At 42.7% G+C, this 22251-nt stretch overlaps 1 protein-coding gene across 2 annotated transcripts; it reads left to right on the forward strand.

Moving 5' to 3' along the window:
• Positions 1-8: 8 nt before the first annotated feature.
• Positions 9-14552, forward strand: LHX1 (LIM homeobox 1). Of its 2 annotated transcripts, none has more exons than XM_048824113.2 (5): positions 9-1453; positions 4947-5173; positions 6749-7026; positions 10409-10574; positions 12766-14552. In XM_048824113.2, the coding sequence occupies exons 1-5, from the start codon at positions 1284-1286 to the stop codon at positions 13143-13145; spliced, it is 1221 nt and encodes a 406-aa protein (XP_048680070.1). In that variant the 5' UTR covers positions 9-1283; the 3' UTR covers positions 13146-14552. The 2 variants fall into 2 exon arrangements, with proteins under 2 accessions (XP_048680070.1, XP_048680071.1); XM_048824114.2 differs by having other exon boundaries at positions 6791-7026.
• Positions 14553-22251: the final 7699 nt, after the last annotated feature.

The raw sequence follows: 22251 nt of genomic DNA on the forward strand, positions 1-22251 counted from the left end.
AAAATGTGGCCTTACCTAACAATTTTGACAATGGGTCGCTTCCTCTTATTCTCTATAAATGGGTCTCACTGTACCATCCCAGCTTGGGAAGGATGCTTAATGGGTTGCTGAGGTGGGAGGAGGGCAGCGGGACGGCGATTGGCTGGCCGCGGCCGTGACGTGGGAGATCGGTGCATAAGGCTCTGGCTCCTAGGCTGCCGGGAACATGCAGTCCAGCGAGAAGCTGCCTGGAGCGGGGATCGGAGCCGCGCAGAGAGCGACACGCACACGCCAGACGGGAGAGAGAGGCTCGCCTCTTCAAAGACCTTTCTTTTTCTTAACCAGAGCCTCCGGCCCTGCAGACCCGCCTCTTCGCCCGCCGGTTGGAACACCTCGCCGAGCGCCGCGCAGAAGACTGTCAAGAGAGCAAAACAAAACAAAAAAACAAACAAAAAAAAATACCAAAAGCCAAACAAACAAAAAGCCAACAACAACAAAACTAACCCACCACCGCCACCACAACAAAAAGCATGCAATGCACTGTTGTCTCTGCATGGACAAGGCTAGGAGTTTTGACTAGTGGACTAGACAAATAAACAGGGGTAGGTAAACCTGTCTTGCTGAAATATACAAGGGGGCGTTTGAACTTGTGTCAAGAAGACTGTAGCCACATCCAGCGAGAGGAGATACATCTGGCTGATTTATAGTATGAAAATATATCTGTCTATATAACAACAAGCATCTCCCCCCTCCCTCCCTCTCCGGGGCGGCATCCATGACAGATTAGGGCAATGAGACTAGGTTAGGATCCAAAGCTCCTTTTGATTATTTTATTTTTTTTGTTCCTTCCTTTTGATTTCTCGTTGGGAAAAGCAGATGCACTTTGACTCCTGACTGCTCTACCTCAGACCTGAGAAAACTCATCGCATTTGTTTTTTAATTATTAATTATTATTATTATTATTTTGATGCGCGTTGATCTGTGTTATTGTTGGTTTTTTATTATTATTAATTATTATTTTATTGGCCGGGATTCTGCTGTTGTATTGAAAAGCTGGGCCGTCGGTGTTTTTGTTTTTGTTTCTTTTCTTTGGGGATTTGTGTACCCCTGCTAGGACATTTGAAAGAAGATTTTCTCCCTCCCTTTCCCCCTTTTGTTTCCCCCCTTTTCTCCTGCAAGGCTTTTAAAACACACACAAAAACCGACGCTGGTGTAATCTCTTCTTTTTTTAATTTTTTTTTTTTTTTTTTTTTTGCTTGACATCTGGGAGCCAACCCCCCCCACTCTCAAAATAACCAAAGACAATGGTGCACTGTGCCGGCTGCAAACGGCCCATCTTGGACCGGTTTTTGTTGAATGTACTGGACAGGGCTTGGCATGTGAAGTGTGTTCAGTGCTGTGAATGTAAATGCAATTTGACAGAGAAATGCTTTTCCAGAGAAGGCAAGCTTTACTGCAAAAACGACTTCTTTCGGTAAGTACCGGACTCCCCCGCCGGAAGCCGTGGCTCACAATTCTCCTTTTTAACCCATTTTTTTAATAGGAGCGATGCTTTTTTATTATTATTATTATTATTATTATTATTTTTGTATTCCCCATCCTGGGCCTCTCCCCAGCGCGCACACACAAATATCCTTCAGCTCTCTTGCTCAAGGTGATGTCGTGGGAAGGGTGCAAAAGGAGGGAGGGCCTTTGGGTTTGTTGCAGTGTTACCCGGAGAGGGCGGGCATGAGTTTGCCTTGGCAAAGGGGAAATGTCCGAGGGAGAGGAGGAGAGAAAGGCGGCTGGGGTCACCTCTTCGGCTGTCCAGCGCCCCGGGGAGCGGAGAGGTTATCGCGGATCGTTGGCGTGTGTCCGTCAAGGGCCGGGCCCCTGGGCGCAGAGCAGGGAAAAAACTTCCGTTCCAAAGTTCGCTTTGAACTAGTGACTTCTTGGGTGCGCCTTAAAAGGCCTGATTCCTGAGAGACACCCCCGCCCCCCGCCTTGTATCTACCCCCGGTCCCCCTCTCCTCCCCCAGAAAATATAAGTAAGAGAAACGATCCAGCTGAGGTTTCTTTTGGGCCGTCTCTTTCTGTGCCCATTTCAAAGGCGGGGGCTGGTGAGAGTGGCAGGGACTAGAACTGGCTTCTTCCTCTGGGAAAAAAAAACACCCCAGTCTCTAGCGTGTAATGCCAACCCAGTGGGTGCAGAGTCTGGTCTGGTTTAAATCAGCCACCAAAGGACGATTCTCTGCCGCAAGCCGGGTGCTCTCCTCCCTCGGTTACACTTCAGAGAGAATTATAGGGATTAGAAGATCTAGCCCCCCCCCCCCCCCGCTCCCCTGCAGTTTCATAACATTTTACAACTTCCCAGAGAATTTGTTGTTGTTTATTTGGGGGGGAAAGGGAGGTAATTCATATTATTTAGTCTACCTGCAAATGTTAGAATCACCAGACTATATTGTATTGTGATCCTAGACCCAACAGGAACGATTATCCAATGAAACATCCTCCCCCATCTTTAAAACAAATCTAAGAATTGCGTAGCCCCCATGTATTTAACAATATTTCCCTGGGGCTTACGAGGGGCATTAAAATGATCGTTGGCCAGAGGTGTACATCGTTATCCTTAAAATAAGATCATGTACGTGATCTCTCCCTTGCCCTACGTTGCCAGTCTTGGGGTGAAATCCTGGCCCTATGGAAATCAATGGGAGTTTGCCATTGAGTTCTTTGGAGCACTGGGAGTTGAAAGGCCCAGATAAAATGCAGTTTTCGCTGCTGCCAGGCAAAGTGCAAGTCTTTTTAAAAAGTCCCTAAAATACGGAAGAGACAAGAATCTTCCCCGCGTTTTTCCCCGCCAACTGAAGTGCATTATATTGACGAAAAGCTAATATCACAAGCGCAATTATTTGTATATTTGAGAGACTTTTTAAAAACAAATCACACTCTCTTCGGCTGGATTTAACTTTGATGATAAGAGGAAAAGCCAGCGCTCTGCTTTGGGAGTTTGATGCCCTCCTTATCAGTGAGGACGTTACTTAAACGATATTACAGGAAGAATGCAATATCCGCCTCGATTACGATTTTTTTTTAACAGCCACGCGATCTACAGTAGAAAGATCCACCCCCCCCCCCCGTCCCTTAAAAGTTTGTCTGGAGAACCTTGTGCCCCTGTTTGCAGCCCCTGTGTATTCAGAAGTGATCATTCAATAGGAAATAACACATTTGCTATCTGAGGCTCTCGGGCAAAGCTAGAACTGGGGGAAGTCTGCGTGGAGGCTGCCGCGTTAAAGCTGTCTGCGGTTTTTAGTCAATATGTGATAACTGGATTTGAATAATAAACGTGTTTCTCCAAGAGGAAGCTGCCTGTATACAAACAAATCCCCCTCTTACCCCACCCCCGACGCAGCAGATGTAATAATCCACATCCCACCCTGTATCCCTGTCAGAAAAACACTTCACAACCACCTCCCTTCCCCACCCCACCCCCCTCCAGCATCCACGGCTCTGGGATGAGAGCACCCCCAAAACCGAGGTGATTATAGTGGATCCAGCTGCCACGCTGCAGAGAAGCAATACCAGGGTTTCAACTTCCCGGGTCTTGCCTGGGACAGTCCACACTGACTTGTTGGCGAGATAGAGCCCGGCCCACGGAAATTGACTCGCTCCGCAAAATTTGATTCTCTTGCAAAAATCTGCTAATTCTTTAAATTGTCCTTGGGGTCTTTTCCCCCCTTGTAAATTGTCCCCTCTATGGAAATGGAAAGGCCGGATCTCTCTCCCTTTGCGGAGAGCGTGTGCCTGGCTCTCACACAAACCTCTCGAGTAAATTTCCTTCCTTGTCTTGCTTATGTGTTATGAAATTAAATTGTATTTATTGATTTCAATATGCAGAAACACAAAGGCTCTGGTTTATACTCGTTTGCATTCTCCTTTTCCCTCTGCCATTTCCGCATTGCCAAGGGATATTCAGCTAAGGCGGCCTTCCTTTTAAAAAATGGTTTAAAGTCCTCAAACCGAGTAAAGTGCAAATATTTGTCAGATCCGTGCGGCAGATCCCAACCACAGGATACGGGCTGCAAATATTTCTCGGGGCTGTGTTCTATTCAGTTAAAAACCTAGAGGAAGATTTATAGACCCCTGCTTTTAAAATAATGTAAATGGTCCTACGTGTATAAATGTTCATAGACAGGCCTGTAGGGCAAATGGCAACCACATTTATTACAAGTACAGGGAAATAGGTTATTTTAAAACAAGCATTATATTTTCATCTGCACCAGGAGTTCAGGTGTATTGCAAAAGGCTAATATTGTACAACCAGGCTAAAATATATGAACCGGGTGTCTTTCTCCTCCCTCCCCCGAAGTTTTTAAGTGGTGACCGATCAAATGCAAGCACTGGCCTTCCAATGTTCCAAGCAATCCTACAGTCTTTATAGACCCAGCCCCTTCATCCAGGGCGCGCACACACAATGCAAGGCCCTTGACAAATTGATAATATATAAGAAACTCTGCTTAATGTTTATTAGAGCGTCGTTAATCAATGTGTCAAGGTTTAAAGGGGAAACTCTCCACAACCCAGCTGCAATGTTTTAATTAATCTTCCAGCAATATATCCTCTTCCCAAATCACTTCTTTTTAACACATAATTCACGATCGAGATACAATATAATACAATATAATGGAGGAAATTTTTCTGCATGGATCAACACTGCACTTTTATAGGAAAAAATGCTTTTTTAAAATGTTCGTTGAAGGCAATGGGGGGGGGCTGGGGTTATTCACTTATATAAGTTTAGCAGCTTTAACGAAATGTGGCCCTATTTCCTACTTCTTTTCCCCCCGAATAAAAAGAAAAAAATTAATTTCGAAATACTGCTAGTACAGTATTTATTTTTTAAATTCTGCTAGTACTAGACTCTTGCGGGTCACCCATATGACGCGCTGATCCTGGTGTTTGTTCTTCCACCCTTTCTCCCTTGCTAGGTGTTTTGGGACCAAGTGTGCCGGCTGCTCCCAGGGGATCTCCCCCAGTGACTTGGTCAGGAGGGCGAGGAGCAAAGTGTTCCACTTGAACTGTTTTACTTGTATGATGTGTAACAAACAGCTCTCCACCGGCGAGGAGCTCTATATTATCGACGAGAACAAGTTTGTCTGCAAAGAAGATTATCTAAATAACAGCCATACTGCCAAAGAGACCAGCCTGCACTCAGGTGAGGAGTCCTCTGCCAGTCACTCTCCAGCCAGGCTCCCAGCTGCCTGGCCAAAGGCTAAAATACAGCTTGGGTCTGCAAAGAGGGATGTCTGGCACTTGGGGCCTGATCCAAAGCCCACTGAGAGCTCCCATTGATTTCAGTGGGCTTTGGATCTCTGTGAGTGTGTGTGTGCGCGCGCGCGCACGTACACATATACACACCATAGTATTTTAATCAACCTGAAGACTCCAGGGGACCTCTCTCTTATCCCTCTTTGTGTAAGGAAAGTTCTACAAAATTGCTTGCTTGTTCTCCCTTGTTATTTATATATATATATATATATATAGGCAAGTAAAGATTTTGGGCCACCCCTCAGCAAGCTCAACTTTCCCATCTTATAATAGAAGCTAAATTGGGAGCAGGAAACCTTCCTGATTTGCAGATGCGTTGATAACTCAGTCACTTGGGTGCAGCTCTGAAATGCAACATATGCACATTGCAAGGGGAAGACGATCAGTAGTCATTTACCGTTTTTAATTGTATACTTACGTTTAATTTTTGAACGGTACATTTTTGCCATCAGAAATGACTGTCGGGTGCAGGCTGATAGTGCATTATAAACACAAATATTTGTTCAGACTATACATAGTCGGTTTCGTTTCCGTTTGTAATAACATGGGAGCCTTCTGAGTGGGGGATCTTGGGTGAGAGAAGTCTGCCCCTTTACATTCCGACTTTATAACCAGTCTCCCAAGCTAGTGTCGCACGCCCTTTCAGGTCTGATTAAATAGAAAAGGAGAACGTGATTGATGCCACTGGGCAATATTTTCAGAGCATGAATTTTGACTCCTACAGGAACGATTCTTGAGCAGTCTGTGAGGAACAGGGCAAACTATTTCAGGCAGTGTTATTGCCCAGCAACTGCCGTGCCCACTTGCAATCTGATACATGGTATATTGTACCGCTTGGAATTTTGCAACTGTTGCATTTGGAGTCCCTATAAGTAGAATCACGGCAGAGGAAGAGATGCGAGGTCTTGCAAGATATGAGGGCTGCTTTGCCGAAATCAATACTAAATATCAATTAGATAAACATTTGCAGCGGTGAAAGGCAGATTTAAAAGTTGAAATGTATTTTATTTTTATTTAATCTACCGGCACCCAATGCTCTGAAATACAATGAATGCATTTTTGACACCGAGGTAGGTTTTTAAAAAAGCTTTAGACAAGGTCAGATGAGTTGATTATAGTGATCTCTTCCGGCCTTCAAAATCTATGGATGTTGCATTTAAATTCATGCTCATTTTTATGGGGAGTGGGTTATGATATTCAAGTTTCCAGTAAAAACGAGTGCCCTAGGAAAGATCAGAGAAACCCATGCCCTTCCCCAAACTGTAGGGAGTGGGGGGGGGGTCGCGGGGGGAGCGGAAAGGGGGCTGGAGCTGGGGGAAAGTTCTGAAGGTTTTCCAGGTGCATGGAAAACTGTCTCAGCTCCACTCAGCGCCTGCGATGTGTGGGGCTAGGGTGAAGGCAATGCTCAGCGCAGCCGATGTGAGTGTGATTCCCCCCCACCACCCCTTTTCCTTTTGCCTAGCCACTACCGGCAGTGACCCCAGTCTGTCTCCGGATTCCCAAGATCCTTCCCAAGACGACGCGAAAGACTCGGAGAGTGCAAACGTGTCAGACAAGGAAGCTGGCAGCAACGAGAATGATGATCAGAACCTGGGGGCCAAGAGAAGGGGTCCCCGCACCACAATCAAAGCCAAACAACTAGAGACACTGAAAGCAGCCTTCGCAGCTACCCCCAAACCCACCAGGCACATCAGGGAACAGCTGGCCCAAGAAACCGGGCTCAACATGCGAGTCATACAGGTACCAAAATCCAGTCCCAGCCTCAGCTACCTTGGGGCCAGTTTGTGTGTACAGCTCGCTTGCTTGTGTTTGGGAGGAGGGTTTTCCAGTCGGTTAATCGCCCCATCCAAAGCCCACTGAAAAGCTCCTGCTGACTTTGAGTCAGGCCCCATGCGAGGGTCTCCAAACAAACCCCCAAAATACAATTCGTCTGGTTTCAAAGTTAAACTTTCAATGATGCACTTTCCAGTTCCGCACCATCTCAATGAAAGGGGAGAGAAGGGACTGACTTGCCAAGCGAGTTAAAGAGTCGGGACTTATAATAATGCCTCCCCTGGCTTTATAATAAAGCCTCCAGAGAGGCAAGATACCCAGACCCCCGCTCACGCTGCGCAGTCCTTACTCCGTCCACTGAAATCAACGGGGCCGCTTCTGGAGCAAATCTAGTGTGAGAATCTAGCCCCTAGCGACTCTGTGCACAGAATTGCAGGAGACCTATTTATCCCTCCCATAGCCATGGTAATAAAGGGAAAGCAAAGGCTTGTGTGTTTAGGATACTGGTCAGTTTCCAAAACAAAAGAAAGAAAAAACAAGGGAAATCAGCGTTCTAGTTGGGCATTTATATATATAATTGCAATGTAAGTTTTTGATCCTAATATATAGAAACAGCTGCTTTATGTGGTCAGAGCCTGTTGTTTATTGAACTTCCTCCTGTGGGGCTGGGTTGAGAGATCCCTGAGAGGGTTAAAACCTTTCATGCATTTTGTACCCACCTTTCCTTTGGCTCCTTACATATACAGGAAACGTATAAAGCTTTGACTTTGTTCCAAAAAGGACCAGCAGTATTTGTACCGGGAAGGCATACAAAAAGTAGAAAACGGGGAAGCACCCAGAGGAAGTCTTTCTGCAGGAAAACAGAGAAAAGAGGGAAAGGAAAACGTACTGTAAGCCCGGGAGAAACGGCCAGGAAGAAATGAAGGAAAGGGAGTTGTCCAGAATATATTGTAATATTGACAGCGTGCCTCGAGCAGAGCAAATAATCCAACCCAAATTTAAGGGTACCCGCTGGTTTTCAAGATGACCAGATCGAGGAATATTTAGCGTTATTCTTTCCAAGTTGTGGTTTTTTGTTTTTTTTGTTGTTTTTTTTTAAACAAACCTACCATTTCTAGAGTGACCTTTTGGGCGGACCCTCTCAAACTGAAGAGAAATGTGAACTGCCATCGCTGCTAGAAATAGTCCTGGCCTTTCCTAGCCGTCCTGTTCCTACAGTGACCCGTGCACGTTACGGGGGATCAGCCCTGCAGCCTTCGCCCGAGCAAGATTCCCGCAACGCTCAAGGGAAGTTTTGCCTGCGTGAAAACTGCAGAGATTTGACTCCTAACACCGGGCTTTATTTAACAAAAACATGCAACCCTGCTTCTTGCAGAAAGTGCTAAAGAAGCTGCGAATGGTATCGAAATTAATAACCATAAATGTGAGGGGTTAATGGATAAATAAGAATGACAATGCGCTGGAATTATTAAAAGGTTTATAAACCCGCAGCGCTGGGGGTAATGGGGGGTTAAAGGACCATTAAGGCGAGGTTAGATTGGAGAGTCTCAGTGTGAGGATAATTAGGAGTAATCTTGTCAGGGTAATAAGAATTAACTCAATCATTCTTGACCTGCAGCTGGAGTGCTATAAGCAAAGAACCAAGGGCCTGATTTGAAATGTTCAATTCAACACTGACTGTACATTTGAGGACAGTTTAGAGATATATATGTATAGACACGTGTCTATATATATGTGTCTACACACAGAGAGCTGTGCGTGTATATGTTAATTAGCTTGTTTATAGATATGAATAAAGGGTGTATCTGTGTACATTATGTGTGTGTATATATATAATTATGTGAATTCATATACACACAATATACACTCTACATATGCATACACACAATAATGTACATACATACATTCAATGCTGTATGTATGTATGTGTAAATATAGTGTGTGTCTGTGTGTGTACGGAGGGAAGTTTGTGTAACCTGAGTTGTATTGTTCATGGGAAATATATTTGCCATGTTGTTAAAATTGGAACAACAGAGGACCTGATCTTCAGTGAGTTTTGCCTGAATACAGATGACAGGACTGAGCACCGGTATCCGCTGTTTTTCCCTTAAAAGAAGCGTAACCTCCGTCTTTGTTTGCCCTGAGCTGGGTTTCGCCGGCCCAGTATGTGAGACCGCGGGCGTTAATTAGTGACCCCGGGAGTTAAGGCGCTGAGGGCTTGGTTTTGGTTTTATTTAAAAGAAAAGCGCACCTCTTTATTTAAAACCCATTCTTAGAATCCGTCTGCGAGGCCAAAAGATTTATTATTATTATTATTATTATTATTTTAAATCTTGCTGAAGCCCTTGGAGAAATTGCTCCCGGGGATTCCCAGAGGTTTTCATTTATTTATTTATTTATGTTTAGCCTTTCCAGGCCATTTTTTAGGCGGCCCTGTCTTTATTTTGAGAATGAAAACCCATCCCCAGCTGACCCGGCCCCGCGCCGCGGGCCTTGGGCTGAAGCCACGTCTCTCACTGTTGCCGGCTCTGGGACTCCCCCTCTCGCCTGGGCTGTTACAAAGCGGGAGTCAGTTCATTGTATTCTGGGTGTCGAAAATTCAAGTCAGAAAAGACAGAGGCTTTCCCAGGGGTGGGGGCCAGAAAGCCCCTAAAAACCCGTCGCTGTCTGGAGCCTGTCTCCAGTGATATACAGGCTGTCACCGGCGCCCAGATGGGTTCACGCACTTTGCTATTCATCAGCCGCCTCTCCTGCCCCGGGGGCTCCGCGGAGGGTCCTAGGGGGGAAAGAGGTGCTGGCTCCTAATTCGGTTGCACCCCGGGATGGAGCCAGGCTTGACACCGGAGCGGAATGGGGGCAGAAAGAGCAAACAAACACGACAACTAACCCTAGGAAAGTGGGGGCTGAGCCACCCAGAGGGAGTCAAAATCCTGCCTCCCTTTTCATAGACTAAAGGGACAGTTCCTGGCGCGGGGGAGTTTGAACCCTGGATAAAAATCTTTCCCTTGGTGAAGGACTGAGTGGGCCGGGTCCCAGGGTCTGTTCTGCAGGGGAGGGTAAAATATCTATCTGCGCCTCTGCCTTGGTGTGTCTGGGTTTTATGCAGGGCTGCATCTGTCTAAGGAAGGGCAGCCTTTGTGCCCGCGGGGAGAGGGGCTGTAAGAGGGGCAGTGCAGGGGCGCGGTACCGCTGTGGTGCGCGCACACACGACCCTGGCTCTGTGTGGACGCGGCTAGGTGCCGGGTGGCTCGAGAGGCCGAGTGGCCAGCCCCGCTTGCCGGGGGGAAGGGGAGCTCAGCCCGGCCCAGGCGGCTCTTTCATCTCTCCCGTCTCCTTTTGCCGCTCCCAGGTGTGGTTCCAGAACCGGCGCTCCAAGGAGAGACGCATGAAGCAGCTGAGCGCGCTGGGGGCCCGCCGGCACGCCTTCTTCCGCAGCCCCCGCAGGATGAGGCCGCTGGTGGACCGGCTGGAGCCCGGGGAGCTCATCCCCAACGGGCCCTTCTCTTTCTATGGAGGTGGGTGAGAGCGCCGGGTAGAGAGGCGCCGCAGGTGAAGAGAAACAAAGGTCAGGCCAAGTGCCCCAGCCCCAACAGCTGGCAGGGCTGGAAGGGGAAGAAATTTCTCCTAAGGGGGATCCCCCCCCAACAACAAACCCAGCTACCCCCCAGGAACAGCGACAGGCAGGGAACGCTTCCCCCCCTCACCCCCCGGCAGCTGCGCAGCATAGAAGCAAAAGATTTTTCTCTCCGTCTCACATAGGGGGGAGGATTTCAGTACGTGGGACAGGTGGGCAGATAGGTAGCTCCCATCAGGGAAGCACTAACCCGCTGGAGGGACACACAACCTGAAGGAGAGAATTTAAAAAGACAGGAAGGAAAGCTGCTGAAAATGTCACCCCTCAATTGAGAATGGCCCCTGCTCTCATTCGATGTTTTTTAGTAGTGGGGGGGGGGGATTTTCTCTCCGCCTGGGCTTTGGGTATTCTTCTTAGGGGAGGTTTCTCTCCTTCAGGCCTGTTTTCATCTCCAGAAATCTTGCATAAATAATTGAGCACTCTGTGAATATTTATGGACTCCCTGTTTTCTAGAGCCAAGTTGAAATCTATTGGCAAAGTTTGGGGGAGGGCTTATTTGAGTGTGTTGCATGTTAGGAAGGGGAGGGGGAAGCATAGAAGGTCTAACATTTCTGGGTGGTGGAGGACTTATTTCCCAGATCCCTGTAAATACAAAAGAGGGGACTGGCTGTGAAATCAGGACTGATTATCAACCTCTGGCTGCCACTAATGAATCACTGGAAATAAAGCTCTGAAGAGGGAAAGGGAAAGGCTACCTCTCTCTTCCTTGCCTTGACTGGTCCGTGGCTCTTCCTGAGATTTGTATGATTATAAATTAGCTACTTTCGAGAGAATGTGTAGAAAGCCTTCCATTTCCACTCCAGCTGGAATTAGTGCGCAAAAGGGCGGTGAGGGAAATAAACAAACACTTTAGCCTCGCAAAACCAGTCCGGGGGAGGGGGAAATGAAGGGAAGGCGAGGGCACAAAAATGAAGAATGCAATCTAATGTAGTGAGCCAGAGCCTGTGTAGTCCCATCCTGCAGTCAGCTGGGCTCTGTGTAGAAATAAACTCTTTGATCCGTGGCATTTTCCTGAAGTGAGAATAAGGACCGGGCATAAAACAACAGAATCCGCCAGTATTGTTTTCAGAAGCCTTTTAAAAGAACGGCCATCTGGTTAATTTCACAGTCATTCACTGCTCATCCTTTCCCTTTTTGTCTTTATTTAAATCGGTGAAGTTTCCCCTACATTCCTTGGCCAAAGTAATTTGAGGTGGTGTGAAAGCTCCATCGTGAACAGGGCTGAGGGACATTTCAGTAGATCAAATGACAGACATTTAGGAAAGGTGCTATATGTGTTCTTTGGGCCCCCATCAACTGGGATGGGTCCCTCCGGCTCAAACAATTTGAACCAAGTCTTTCCAATGGACCAGGATGCAGAATATCATATCAGCTAAGCAGTATTGGCTTTTAAATTGAGTGCATTTATTTTTCTTTGTTTTTATCAAAACGGTGACTTTTTTAGAGAAAGGAGGATGGAATTCCTTTGCAGACTTGCCAAAATTTGAAAAATGAAGCAGATCCCTGCTTGGGCAAAGTACATAATACCAGTGCACCCTAAAACCCCAAAATTCTTTTACTTACTGTGAGCTCTTTGGAGCAGGTGAGGTACTCTGCGTGTTTTAAGATGGTACAGCAGCTAGCCCAGTTGGGCACTGGGGAATGAAATACGCTAACAGGCCAGCCTCTCCCTGAAGCTAAGCACCTGAACCTACATTCAGGGCCAGATTTTTCTAAGTGTTTAGCACCTCTCTAGGCACCTGAGTGAAGTGGCCAGATTGGCAAAAGTGTTCTGTCCCCAGCTCCCATTGGGCTCAACTGGGAAGTAAGGGCTACTGGGCGCCAAGCTACTTTATTTCGGTGTCTACCTGGGTGCTGAGACATTAGGCTTTGCTTAGGTGCCTAACTGAGGGCCTGATTCAAAGCCCAACAAGCTCAATGGAAAGACTCCTGTTGATTTTAATTAGCTTTGGACCAGGTTAAGGCACCTAGTTTGCCTTTAGGCTATCTAGTTCTTTTATTGTTTTACACTTGGTTCCTTTGCATTATTCTCCCTCCCTCTCTCTCTCTCTCTCTCTCTCTTTGTCTGGTAGATTATCAGAGCGAGTATTATGGCCCTGGAAGCAATTATGATTTCTTCCCACAAGGACCCCCTTCATCTCAAGCTCAGACACCAGTCGATCTCCCCTTTGTGCCCTCTTCTGGGCCATCAGGAACTCCTCTGGGTGGACTGGATCACCCATTACCCGGACACCACCCTTCTAGTGAGGCTCAGCGCTTCACTGACATAATGTCGCACCCACCTGGAGACTCACCCAGCCCTGAGCCCAACCTTCCAGGTTCTTTGCACTCCATGTCTGCAGAAGTTTTTGGTCCAAGTCCTCCGTTTTCTTCAATATCCGTCAACGGTGGTGCTAATTATGGCAATCACTTGTCACATCCACCAGAAATGAATGAAGCCGCTGTGTGGTAGCTTTAAAACAAACTGGGTCTAAGTAAGTGATGATCTTCTAGTCTGCTTATGTTATGGTGTACAGAAATGAATAAATATAACATCTCTCTTGCCCTAAGACAATTTTACTGTGGGAATGAACTGAATCCAAATCACTCCAAGGCAAGCTTTGCTATAGACCGGGACAATCTTCATAATATGGTTGTAACAAACAAACAAAAAAGCGACATTTTTTGGTACCATTGAAAAGACACTGGTGAAGCTGTACAGTAAAGTGCTGCCCTGCTATAGGATGGCATAGGTTGAATACCCTGTTGGATGTCACCCTAAGAGCCACAATCCTTAGGAGCTTTTCGTTTAAAAAACAAAAAGAACAAAAGAAAGGTCAAAGAAAGGGAGGGGGGAAGTGTGAAGAGCGCTAGTATTCCTGGTTAAGGATGGTTCTGGCATTATGAATTTGTTTGTTAATTTTGTCTCTCAGAAAGTTCAACAACAACAAACTCTTTTTAGCTTCAGAAACATGAGCCTGCTGACTATCAGGTGGGACTTTTTGTTTTTTAATTATTTTGCCAAAATAACAAATACTAAATGTAAAGCCCTCAGCATCAACTCTTCTACCTTCACAAAGCTACACACACAAAAAAATCCTCATAATAACAAAGGTCGCCAACCAGACCTCTAACTAAAAATGACTTGAAACAAACAAATAAAAAAAGTATTCTACCTTCACAAAAAAACCTAAACAAAAGACTCTACTGACCTAAAAACAGTCAACTGTTTACGTAGAATGTTAAATTCAGGAGTTCAATGTTTTACTAATAAATCCTGTTTTAGAACCTCTTGTTCAAAAGCAAAATATTTTGAGCAACCAACCAAAATATATCACTTTCTTTTCTGTAGATGTTATATGACAGATTGCAGGGCTTGTGGTTCACTGTGCTCGTTGTAAAAGGTGTTGTTTACAGAAGGCAAAGAAGAAGAAGAAAAAAAAAAAAACACATGAAAACCAGACAGTTGCCAAATAAAGTAATTATATAGCACAAATACTGTAAGGTGCTTTGCACCAGCAACCTGAGCAAGTGTTTTTTGTTTTTTATTTAAAGTGTTACAAGGTTAAACAAACAAACATCTTTGCTAATTTTTAGTCCTGTTGAACATTCATGGAATTGTTAATATGACTTATATAGACCCACACAGGTTTTATTTTTGTGTCTTTAAAAGAAAAGTCCAAAATATTTAAATTTTATGGTCAAATATGCAGTCAACAGCTGCTGCTTTTTTCTTTATATATTAAATTTCTCATATGTCTTTTATTGTTCTAATAAACCTAAGCTTGTGTGACCTCCAGTGCATATTAGACCATTCACTGTATGAAAGAAAACATGTTGGATAAAATTTGTGAGTTTTTAATAAAATTAGAAAATCTGATGTTTAGATAACTTGTGTTTCATTTGATGTTTTAAATAATTTTAAATGGGTCCTCTGAGTATAATAGCCCTGAAAAGATACATCCACTATACTCATATTATATATATCTATTTTGCTTTGGTAGAAGTCTAAATCCTGTTGCCAATGAAAATAGATGTTGTTATCTGTAGTTTCATCCTCTCTTTGCACCTCAATTGATACAGTGCAAAAATATGTTCATCTTTTAATTAAATTACAGAATTGGAAACGTATCAAATTGTTTAACATATTAGTTCATTCTAGGTCTATGGTAAGATACAAAACGTGTCCAAGATGTTCATTTTTATGCATATACAAAACTGTATTGTGAATATGTCAAAACCCTGTAAATATATGGTGTAGGGTTGGTCCATTTTTAGCTCAATTTATTTTCCATAGGAAATCCTGCTTTCTAATTTGGTGGTCTGAAACATAACATAAACTGAATGTACAGCAAAAAAATGACAATAATTTTAATCCCCTTTTCAGAGCTGATATAAAGTTCATTGTTTTATAGCATTTGGTATGTTAGAAGTTGCACTGAATACATATTGCCCCTAAAATTTTGAAAAGTTACAGATATAATATTTCAGTTGTAAATTATTACATTGTCTCAGTCTACAGTCCTTACTGAGGCAAAAATACTATTGATGGCTGATTAAGGAGTACAAGGTTGGGTCTAGGCTTGATAAGCCACATAGTTAAAATGCTGTCCAAGTGCTCATTTAGTAGGGAGACGGGAGTGGAATTATATATATTCTCCATTCCTGAGTTTGGCTGTTTCTTTCTTTTGTTTTAAGTAGGCCCAGAAATTTTGCTCTTACCTACAGACTCCTGTATCGCCAGTTCTGTAGTCTTGATTATTTATCTCTTTGTGGTGAGGGGAAAAATCAGAATGCTTTAAAATTGCATGGTATGTAATTTTTTATTGGTGGTTTCACATTTTGTTGATGAACACCTAGGCTTATAGACCCAGCAGAGGGGACATTTAGTTTAAGCAATACTTCAGTTTAAACACAGAATGTCTTATAAATATAAACGATCTGCAAGGGATCTGTTAGCATTCTTTTTTTTTAAATCATGCTTCATTAAATGCAGGGGAGACTTTTTAAGCTCATCGGCTCTGTGTGTAACTCATTTCTTTATCTGCTTTATTGTTTTTATATCAGGTGCTTCTGATTTTTTGGTCCATTTTGCATTTATATAATGAAATCACGGGAGATCTGCTCGTTACATATTTTGATTTAACTGGACTGATGCTCTTTATATCTACTACCATTTGCTATTAGGGGACTGGTCTACACTGCTGTTTTCTTGTTGTGTCAGTTATTTTACATGAAGAATTTCACCAATCAGGCATAATCTGTAGAATTTGTCCCAAGTGGTTTCCCCCCCCCCCCCCTTTCTTTCTTGGAGTGAGTTACTTGTCCAGTGTATTAAGTATTTTTTTTTTTTATGTAGCACACAGGTAGAAATGTGATGTAACTCAGATTTAGGTCATACTGGGCCAGAGGAAAGCCTGAGTTTACTGGACCCAATCCTGCAGTCCTTATTTCAGACAAAGCTGCTGATTCGAGTGGCATAAGTTTTGCCTGACTATGGGCACTATCCACAAGGCTGTGAGAACTCTGGCTCTGATCCATCAAAGCACTTTAGCACATGCTTAATTTTAAGCACTTGAGTAGTCCCAGGCATAAAGTTAAGCACACACCTAAGCGCTTTGTTGGATTGGAGCCAGAGTGCTCAGCTCTAGAGTTCTGGACTCTGATTAACAAGGTAGATACTTAGGAAGGGCCTAATCCTGTGTTGTTTGCACAGTCAAAACTCCTATTGAAATCGCTGGGATATTGGACCCTATGCAAGCCCTTGCTTACATGTGCAGTTCTATTGAGGAGCAGTACTCCTGAGTAAGGGTTTTCAGGGTAAGACCCTCTGAGTACGTGTGTTTGTGTGAATATTTTATATATGCGTGTGTGTATGTGTTATATATAACCACACATATGTGCGCGAAGATGCACACAATGGACTTTCAGGCCTGTTTTAAAAAAATATCCTCTTTTGATCTCTCCTTGCTTAACCATTACCGGTTCTGGTGCCTTCCAGGAGAGTGTCTGTGTTTCTACTACTTTGCCGTAGAAAGGGCAGACGGATGACGCAAGACTGTGTCCAGGCCTAGATCTGTGCACCAAACTTGCACTGACATATTGGCATTTGACACACAGATCGAGAGCAGTATGTAGCCTTTATGTTATGGCAGTGTAAGGATTGCTCAGCATTTGAATGTGTAAGACTAAGGACTTGTGCAAATGCTTCACAGCAATGTATTATTTACTAGAAAAAAGTGTGTGAAAACAAGGAACGCACTATTTATAGTAAACCAATTTTAATTGAACAAGATGTTTCTATCGACTAATCAAAGTGATCCTAAAACTAGTGTGTGTCTCCAGCATTCAAATAACAACTCTTCAGTCACAAATTATGGACCCTATTCTCCCTCACTATCATTGCTGGAAACTCCCATTGATGGCAGTAGCAGCTTCCTTTCTGCGTTAGTAATTTCTATTATCTATTTACTCAGGCCAATGCTTGAGGGAGTGTTGGGGGATTTGTAAAGATCTGTATCCTAAGGTGAAGATGTACCTAAATTATGATTTGTAGATAATTATGTATATTATTTTAATATATGTATGTGTGCCCAGATCCTGAGTGATAGGCGCATGATACAAATCTATAAATAAATACAATTTAAGAATATGATTGGTGATTTACATACTTTTACCATTCAACGAAGGGTCCAAAACTGCAATCCTTACTCAAGCAAAAATCCCCTGGGCTTTTCTGGGATTTTTCCCTGAGCAGAAATTATTTAATTAGGCCTCAGTTGCTTTAATAATGGTATTTATAAGAAACTGGTGTTTCCCTTTCAGTTTTCAGGCTTGTAAACAGCTACGTATAAGACTTCACATATATTTAAGCTTCGCCAAGGCATGCCCATTTCTTCACCTAGACAACTGTTAAACTGAGAGAGGACAAAGTCATCAAAGGGTTACATCACTGGTGAAATTAAATGTACTAGGGACAAGAGGAATCAGTTTAGAAAAGTCTTGTACACCATCACTCTGTCACTGTAGTTGGATAGCCAGAAATACTTACTACAACAGTACTCTCAAAGCTCCAACTAAAATGAAAGGGGCTGTTTAAAAAAGGCTTTCAGTCCACAATGATTACCACCCCTTGTTAGCTTTCTCCTTTGCGTGGTGTTTTGTGGACAGATACTTACTTGGCATTTTTCTTCAAACCCAGTTGCAAAATATATCCGTGGTCATGGCATCACTAATTTTTCAAATAAGGTCAAATACAAATTTTAATGATAAACTGTGGACCAGGTCCACAAAGTTAGGGCCCTTAAGGTCCAGTAGATCCTTCACTGATAAAAATGGGAGCTTTGTAAAAAGATTGAGGGTAGACAGTGTCCTTTATGTAGGAACTGAATTTTCAGTTAGTAAAGTCACAGTTCCATTCGGCATCACAGAATAGGGAAAGGGGAAAAAAAAGAAAAAAAAGGCCAGGCTTTTTTAGGACTAACAATTTTTCTGTACTTTGCCACTTGTGCATGTTATCACCTGATTTGGTTCCCGCAGCTGTCTTAACTGTGCAAAATAGCTGCACAGTTGTGCACCTAAAACAACAGAATCTGTGTCTTAGACTGTTGTCATCAGGCTCTATAAGTAAGACCGCAGTGGGATGAATGGGGTGACTCGCTTCTTCTGAAGTTCTTGTTTCAGGCTGTCTGCAGATTCTGGAAGATAGTTCTGCACTAGTTACTCTCTGTTCAATGTTTGGAAGGTTTTCTTTGTGGCTCTAAGAACTAGTAACTTCCTTTTTTCTTGTTTTTTTTATGAAAGCTTGCACTCTGCAGAATCTGAATCAGGGGGATGGGGGGGTGGACCTGATAAATACATCAGGCAGAATGGATTCATATATTTCTCACCACATAATAAAGTGTTGAGAATTGCCATTGACTGACACACACACAGCTGCCATGACATCACTGGGTCTTCCACGTATGGCCCTATGACTCCCATCCAGCAAAGCACTTAACCATGTGCTTTAATTTAAACAAATGAATAGCCGGATTGAATTCTGTGCGATGACTCATGCTTAAATATTTTTCTGAACTGATGCCTCTGCCAAGAGAGGGCTAAGCGTCTGACACTAGATCAAGACCATCCTGGACAAATGTATTTTGTACATAGAAAATAAATGTTGCACTCTTATGTTCCCCTGCAATTGTAGAGTGTATATATATGTGTTTTGGTCTGTGTGTCAGAGATGCCCTTGGTCAAGAATATACTTTACTGTCTCGTATAAATTATTCTCCTAATCTTTACAGTGCCGCTCTGTGTTTTTATAATTCCTGTATATCAGTAGCATCTTTAAACCCTACATGGATTTAAAATGTGTTTAAATATATTGTAAATTCAAGAACGTACAATAAGGCTGGGATTTCCAAGGAGAGTTGGACACTTAGCTCTTTCAGGCACTTTTGATAATCCCTCCCCAAATAAATAAAAGCAGATGAAAGAAGTCATTGAATAAATCTTGCCTTAATGTCTTTACTAGATCTGGAGAAAAAAATTTAATTGGTTGTTGCAGTGAATTTTGAATAAATTTTTTTTTTTAACTGAAAACAAAAGTTTTTTGGTTTCCTCTTACCCTCCTCTCCTTTCCCCTACCCCCTTCCTTTTCCAGTGGAAAAAAAATTGTTGCTGGAAACAATTTTTAGTTGCAAAAAATTGTCCCATAAAAATGAAATATTTCAGCTAATTTTTTGTTGTTGTTGGGGGGAAAAATGCCATTTTCCATTGCAAAATGTTTAGGGCCATATACTGCCTCCATGTATGAGTCGAATTCTGCCCTTGATGATGCAATTCAGTTTACTTCAGTGGATCCAACTCTGATGCATGTAACTGCCATTGATATCTATGGGAATTCTGCCACAGACTGATGCATGTAGTCTGCAGCCCAACTTGTAACCACCGTTCTAGCTCACAAAGGTAAGAAACGAATGCTGAGTGATATTGAACACTGAAATGTTAAGTGGATGATCAGCACATTGTTTAGTATACATGTTTGGATTGTTTTACATTTCTATATGCATTTCCTTGATTTTGCATTTATAAAAAAGAAGCACTTAAAAATAAAAGCAATGTATTATTATTAGTTGTATGTCTTGATACAGTACCCAAAGTGTGCTATGCTCTTTCGTAGATTTGCCAAGGCTGACCTGTAATCTGAGAGTCTTCCAAATGCCAAAAAGCCACCTATGTATGTCACAGGAACAAGGGAAAATATGAATGAGAGAACTGAGAAGATGATATTTTTATAGTACATTCTTCCCACAGCACACCTGTACATCTGTTACACATTTAGATCAATATTTTTATTTTAGCAAATAAGCATCTAGATCTACAGTAACATTAAAGGGGAAATATTAAAGGAACCATGGTAACTAGTTTTGGGATTCATGTTTCCAAGTTTGTGAAGAGAAAGAAGGCTTTACGATACCTGGTATGAATATAAATGCTTTCAGGATTGTGTTAAAAATTAAATGAAAAAATATTTGTATTATGATTTATTTATTATACAAACATTGTTTTGCATGATTATGAATCTAAACAGCAGCAGCAGCAGCAACATGGCTTTAGGGCATGTGATCCAGAAACTGAAACAGACTAGTCTGTCTCTGTCTGTTTTAATTATCCAAGCTGAGTGAAATGCAAAAAGGAAACAAACAGAATAAATTGGAAGAAGGAAATTGGATTTCTGAAATATTTTAACAATCTCTGGTGTTTTAATAGTCGGGATTTTTTGTTTGGTTTTGGTTTATCTTGACGGGGTACCTTTAACAAAGATTCTAAATGACTAGCCGCTGCACATTTTGGCCCCAGTCCGACACAGCTCTCAAACATGTGACTAACTTTAAGGATATGACTCGTCCCAGTGGGTCTGAGTCTCCATTGTCCTGTACGTTGTGCTGCCATGTATACCAATGCAAAGTGAGGGCAAAGCTACCACTCGCTGAGTGGTATTTTTGTAATGTTCTACACCCACTTTGCTCTAGTGTAAATGGTTGCACAAGGTGCAGGGCATCAGAGAATTAGGCCTGTTGGCTTCAATAGGATTACTCATATGTGTGAAGTTGTACATGATCTTAAATGCCTTGTTGGATCAAAAGGGACTTTATGCAGAACAACAGGCCTATTAATCTCAATGGGTGAAATCCTGCCCCATTGAAGTCAATGACAAAAATCCCAGTGACTTCAGTGGGGCGAGGATTTCACCCAATAGGACTAGAGTAAATCAAACAGAATTTGGCTTATGGTGCATTCACCATGGGTAAAATGATAGATTGGGAGCATTTTGTGTAACCATCCCTAAAAGCCCCCTTTTCAGATACGAGTATTTTGTATTTATGAGGTTAGGGCAGCGAACACCCATCCTACCATTGGTACTATTTGGGGGTTTGGAAATGTAATTATGTATGGTATATTGGCAGTAGACCCCTGGATGGCTGAGTGTGTGTGTGTGTATGTATGTGTGTTTGTGTGTATACACACACACACACAAGTACCTATTTCTGCTATTTAATTTTTGATAAATTATATACATATTTGTTATTTCTTTATATTAAATATATGCATGCTCCTCCCTTACTTTAATAATATAGGCTTGTATTCTAGAACCAAAATGCCTGTTAAACCTAATAATAATAATAATAATAATAATAAAAATCCAGAACAAGCAGCCACAGGAGACACTGTCTGTGTCCACATTTTATAATATCAGGCTTTACGAACAAATAAGGTAAGGAACCTTAATTGTGTATTGCAGCAAAAGCAAATATAAGAAATATACAATGTAGCGTTTTATAGCCATCTTTTCATAGCCTCAAAATGTAATTTACAAAACAAAATTTGCATCCTTATGTTTTTCTATTCCATCCTCAAAGCTGAAAAAAGCATTTAAACCCTACGTTGTGTAAAATCCAGGGGTTTGATATATAATAAACATGGGCATTAGAATGAAAGGTTATATATGTAATACAAATATTATACAATTTTAATTTTGTATGCTGTTCTTTGTATATATCACAATACTTTACAGGGAGTCTTTCTGGGAACTATTTTGAGAGCTTGTCCCAGTAACGTAGGATTTGAGGATTTTTAGTCTTTCCTCATAATGGTGTTTTACAGGGTTCTCCAAAGTCTCATTGGAAGTTGATAGCTGAGCAATAAGCTGCCTAGGCTGCTGAAGGAAATGGTAATTAATGATATTCCTCTGCCCTCTGTAGGACAACTGGCTGCACTGAACTCTTCTGCTTCAGAGGGAATAATACTGGATCATGGAGTAAAGCAACAAACGCATGACACCTTGGTTGCTGCCTGGCACAGACGTTTCTGCATTCTAATTAGAAATAACGTCTGGATTAATTTTATAGCATTTAAAAGCAGATAAGCAGTGGGGAGAATTTTTGTTGATTGGAAGAAGGAGGGGATGAGAGAGAATCATGCTGAATTTTTCTCTTAGCTAGAAGTGGATCTGCTTTTGGATCGGCGTTTGTAACTTGAACCTACCATCGTAAGGGACAGAATCCAAACACAGAATGTGAATAAACTTA

Source organism: Caretta caretta, chromosome 17 (genome assembly GCF_965140235.1).
Source record: "Caretta caretta isolate rCarCar2 chromosome 17, rCarCar1.hap1, whole genome shotgun sequence".
Taxonomy (NCBI): domain Eukaryota; kingdom Metazoa; phylum Chordata; order Testudines; family Cheloniidae; genus Caretta; species Caretta caretta.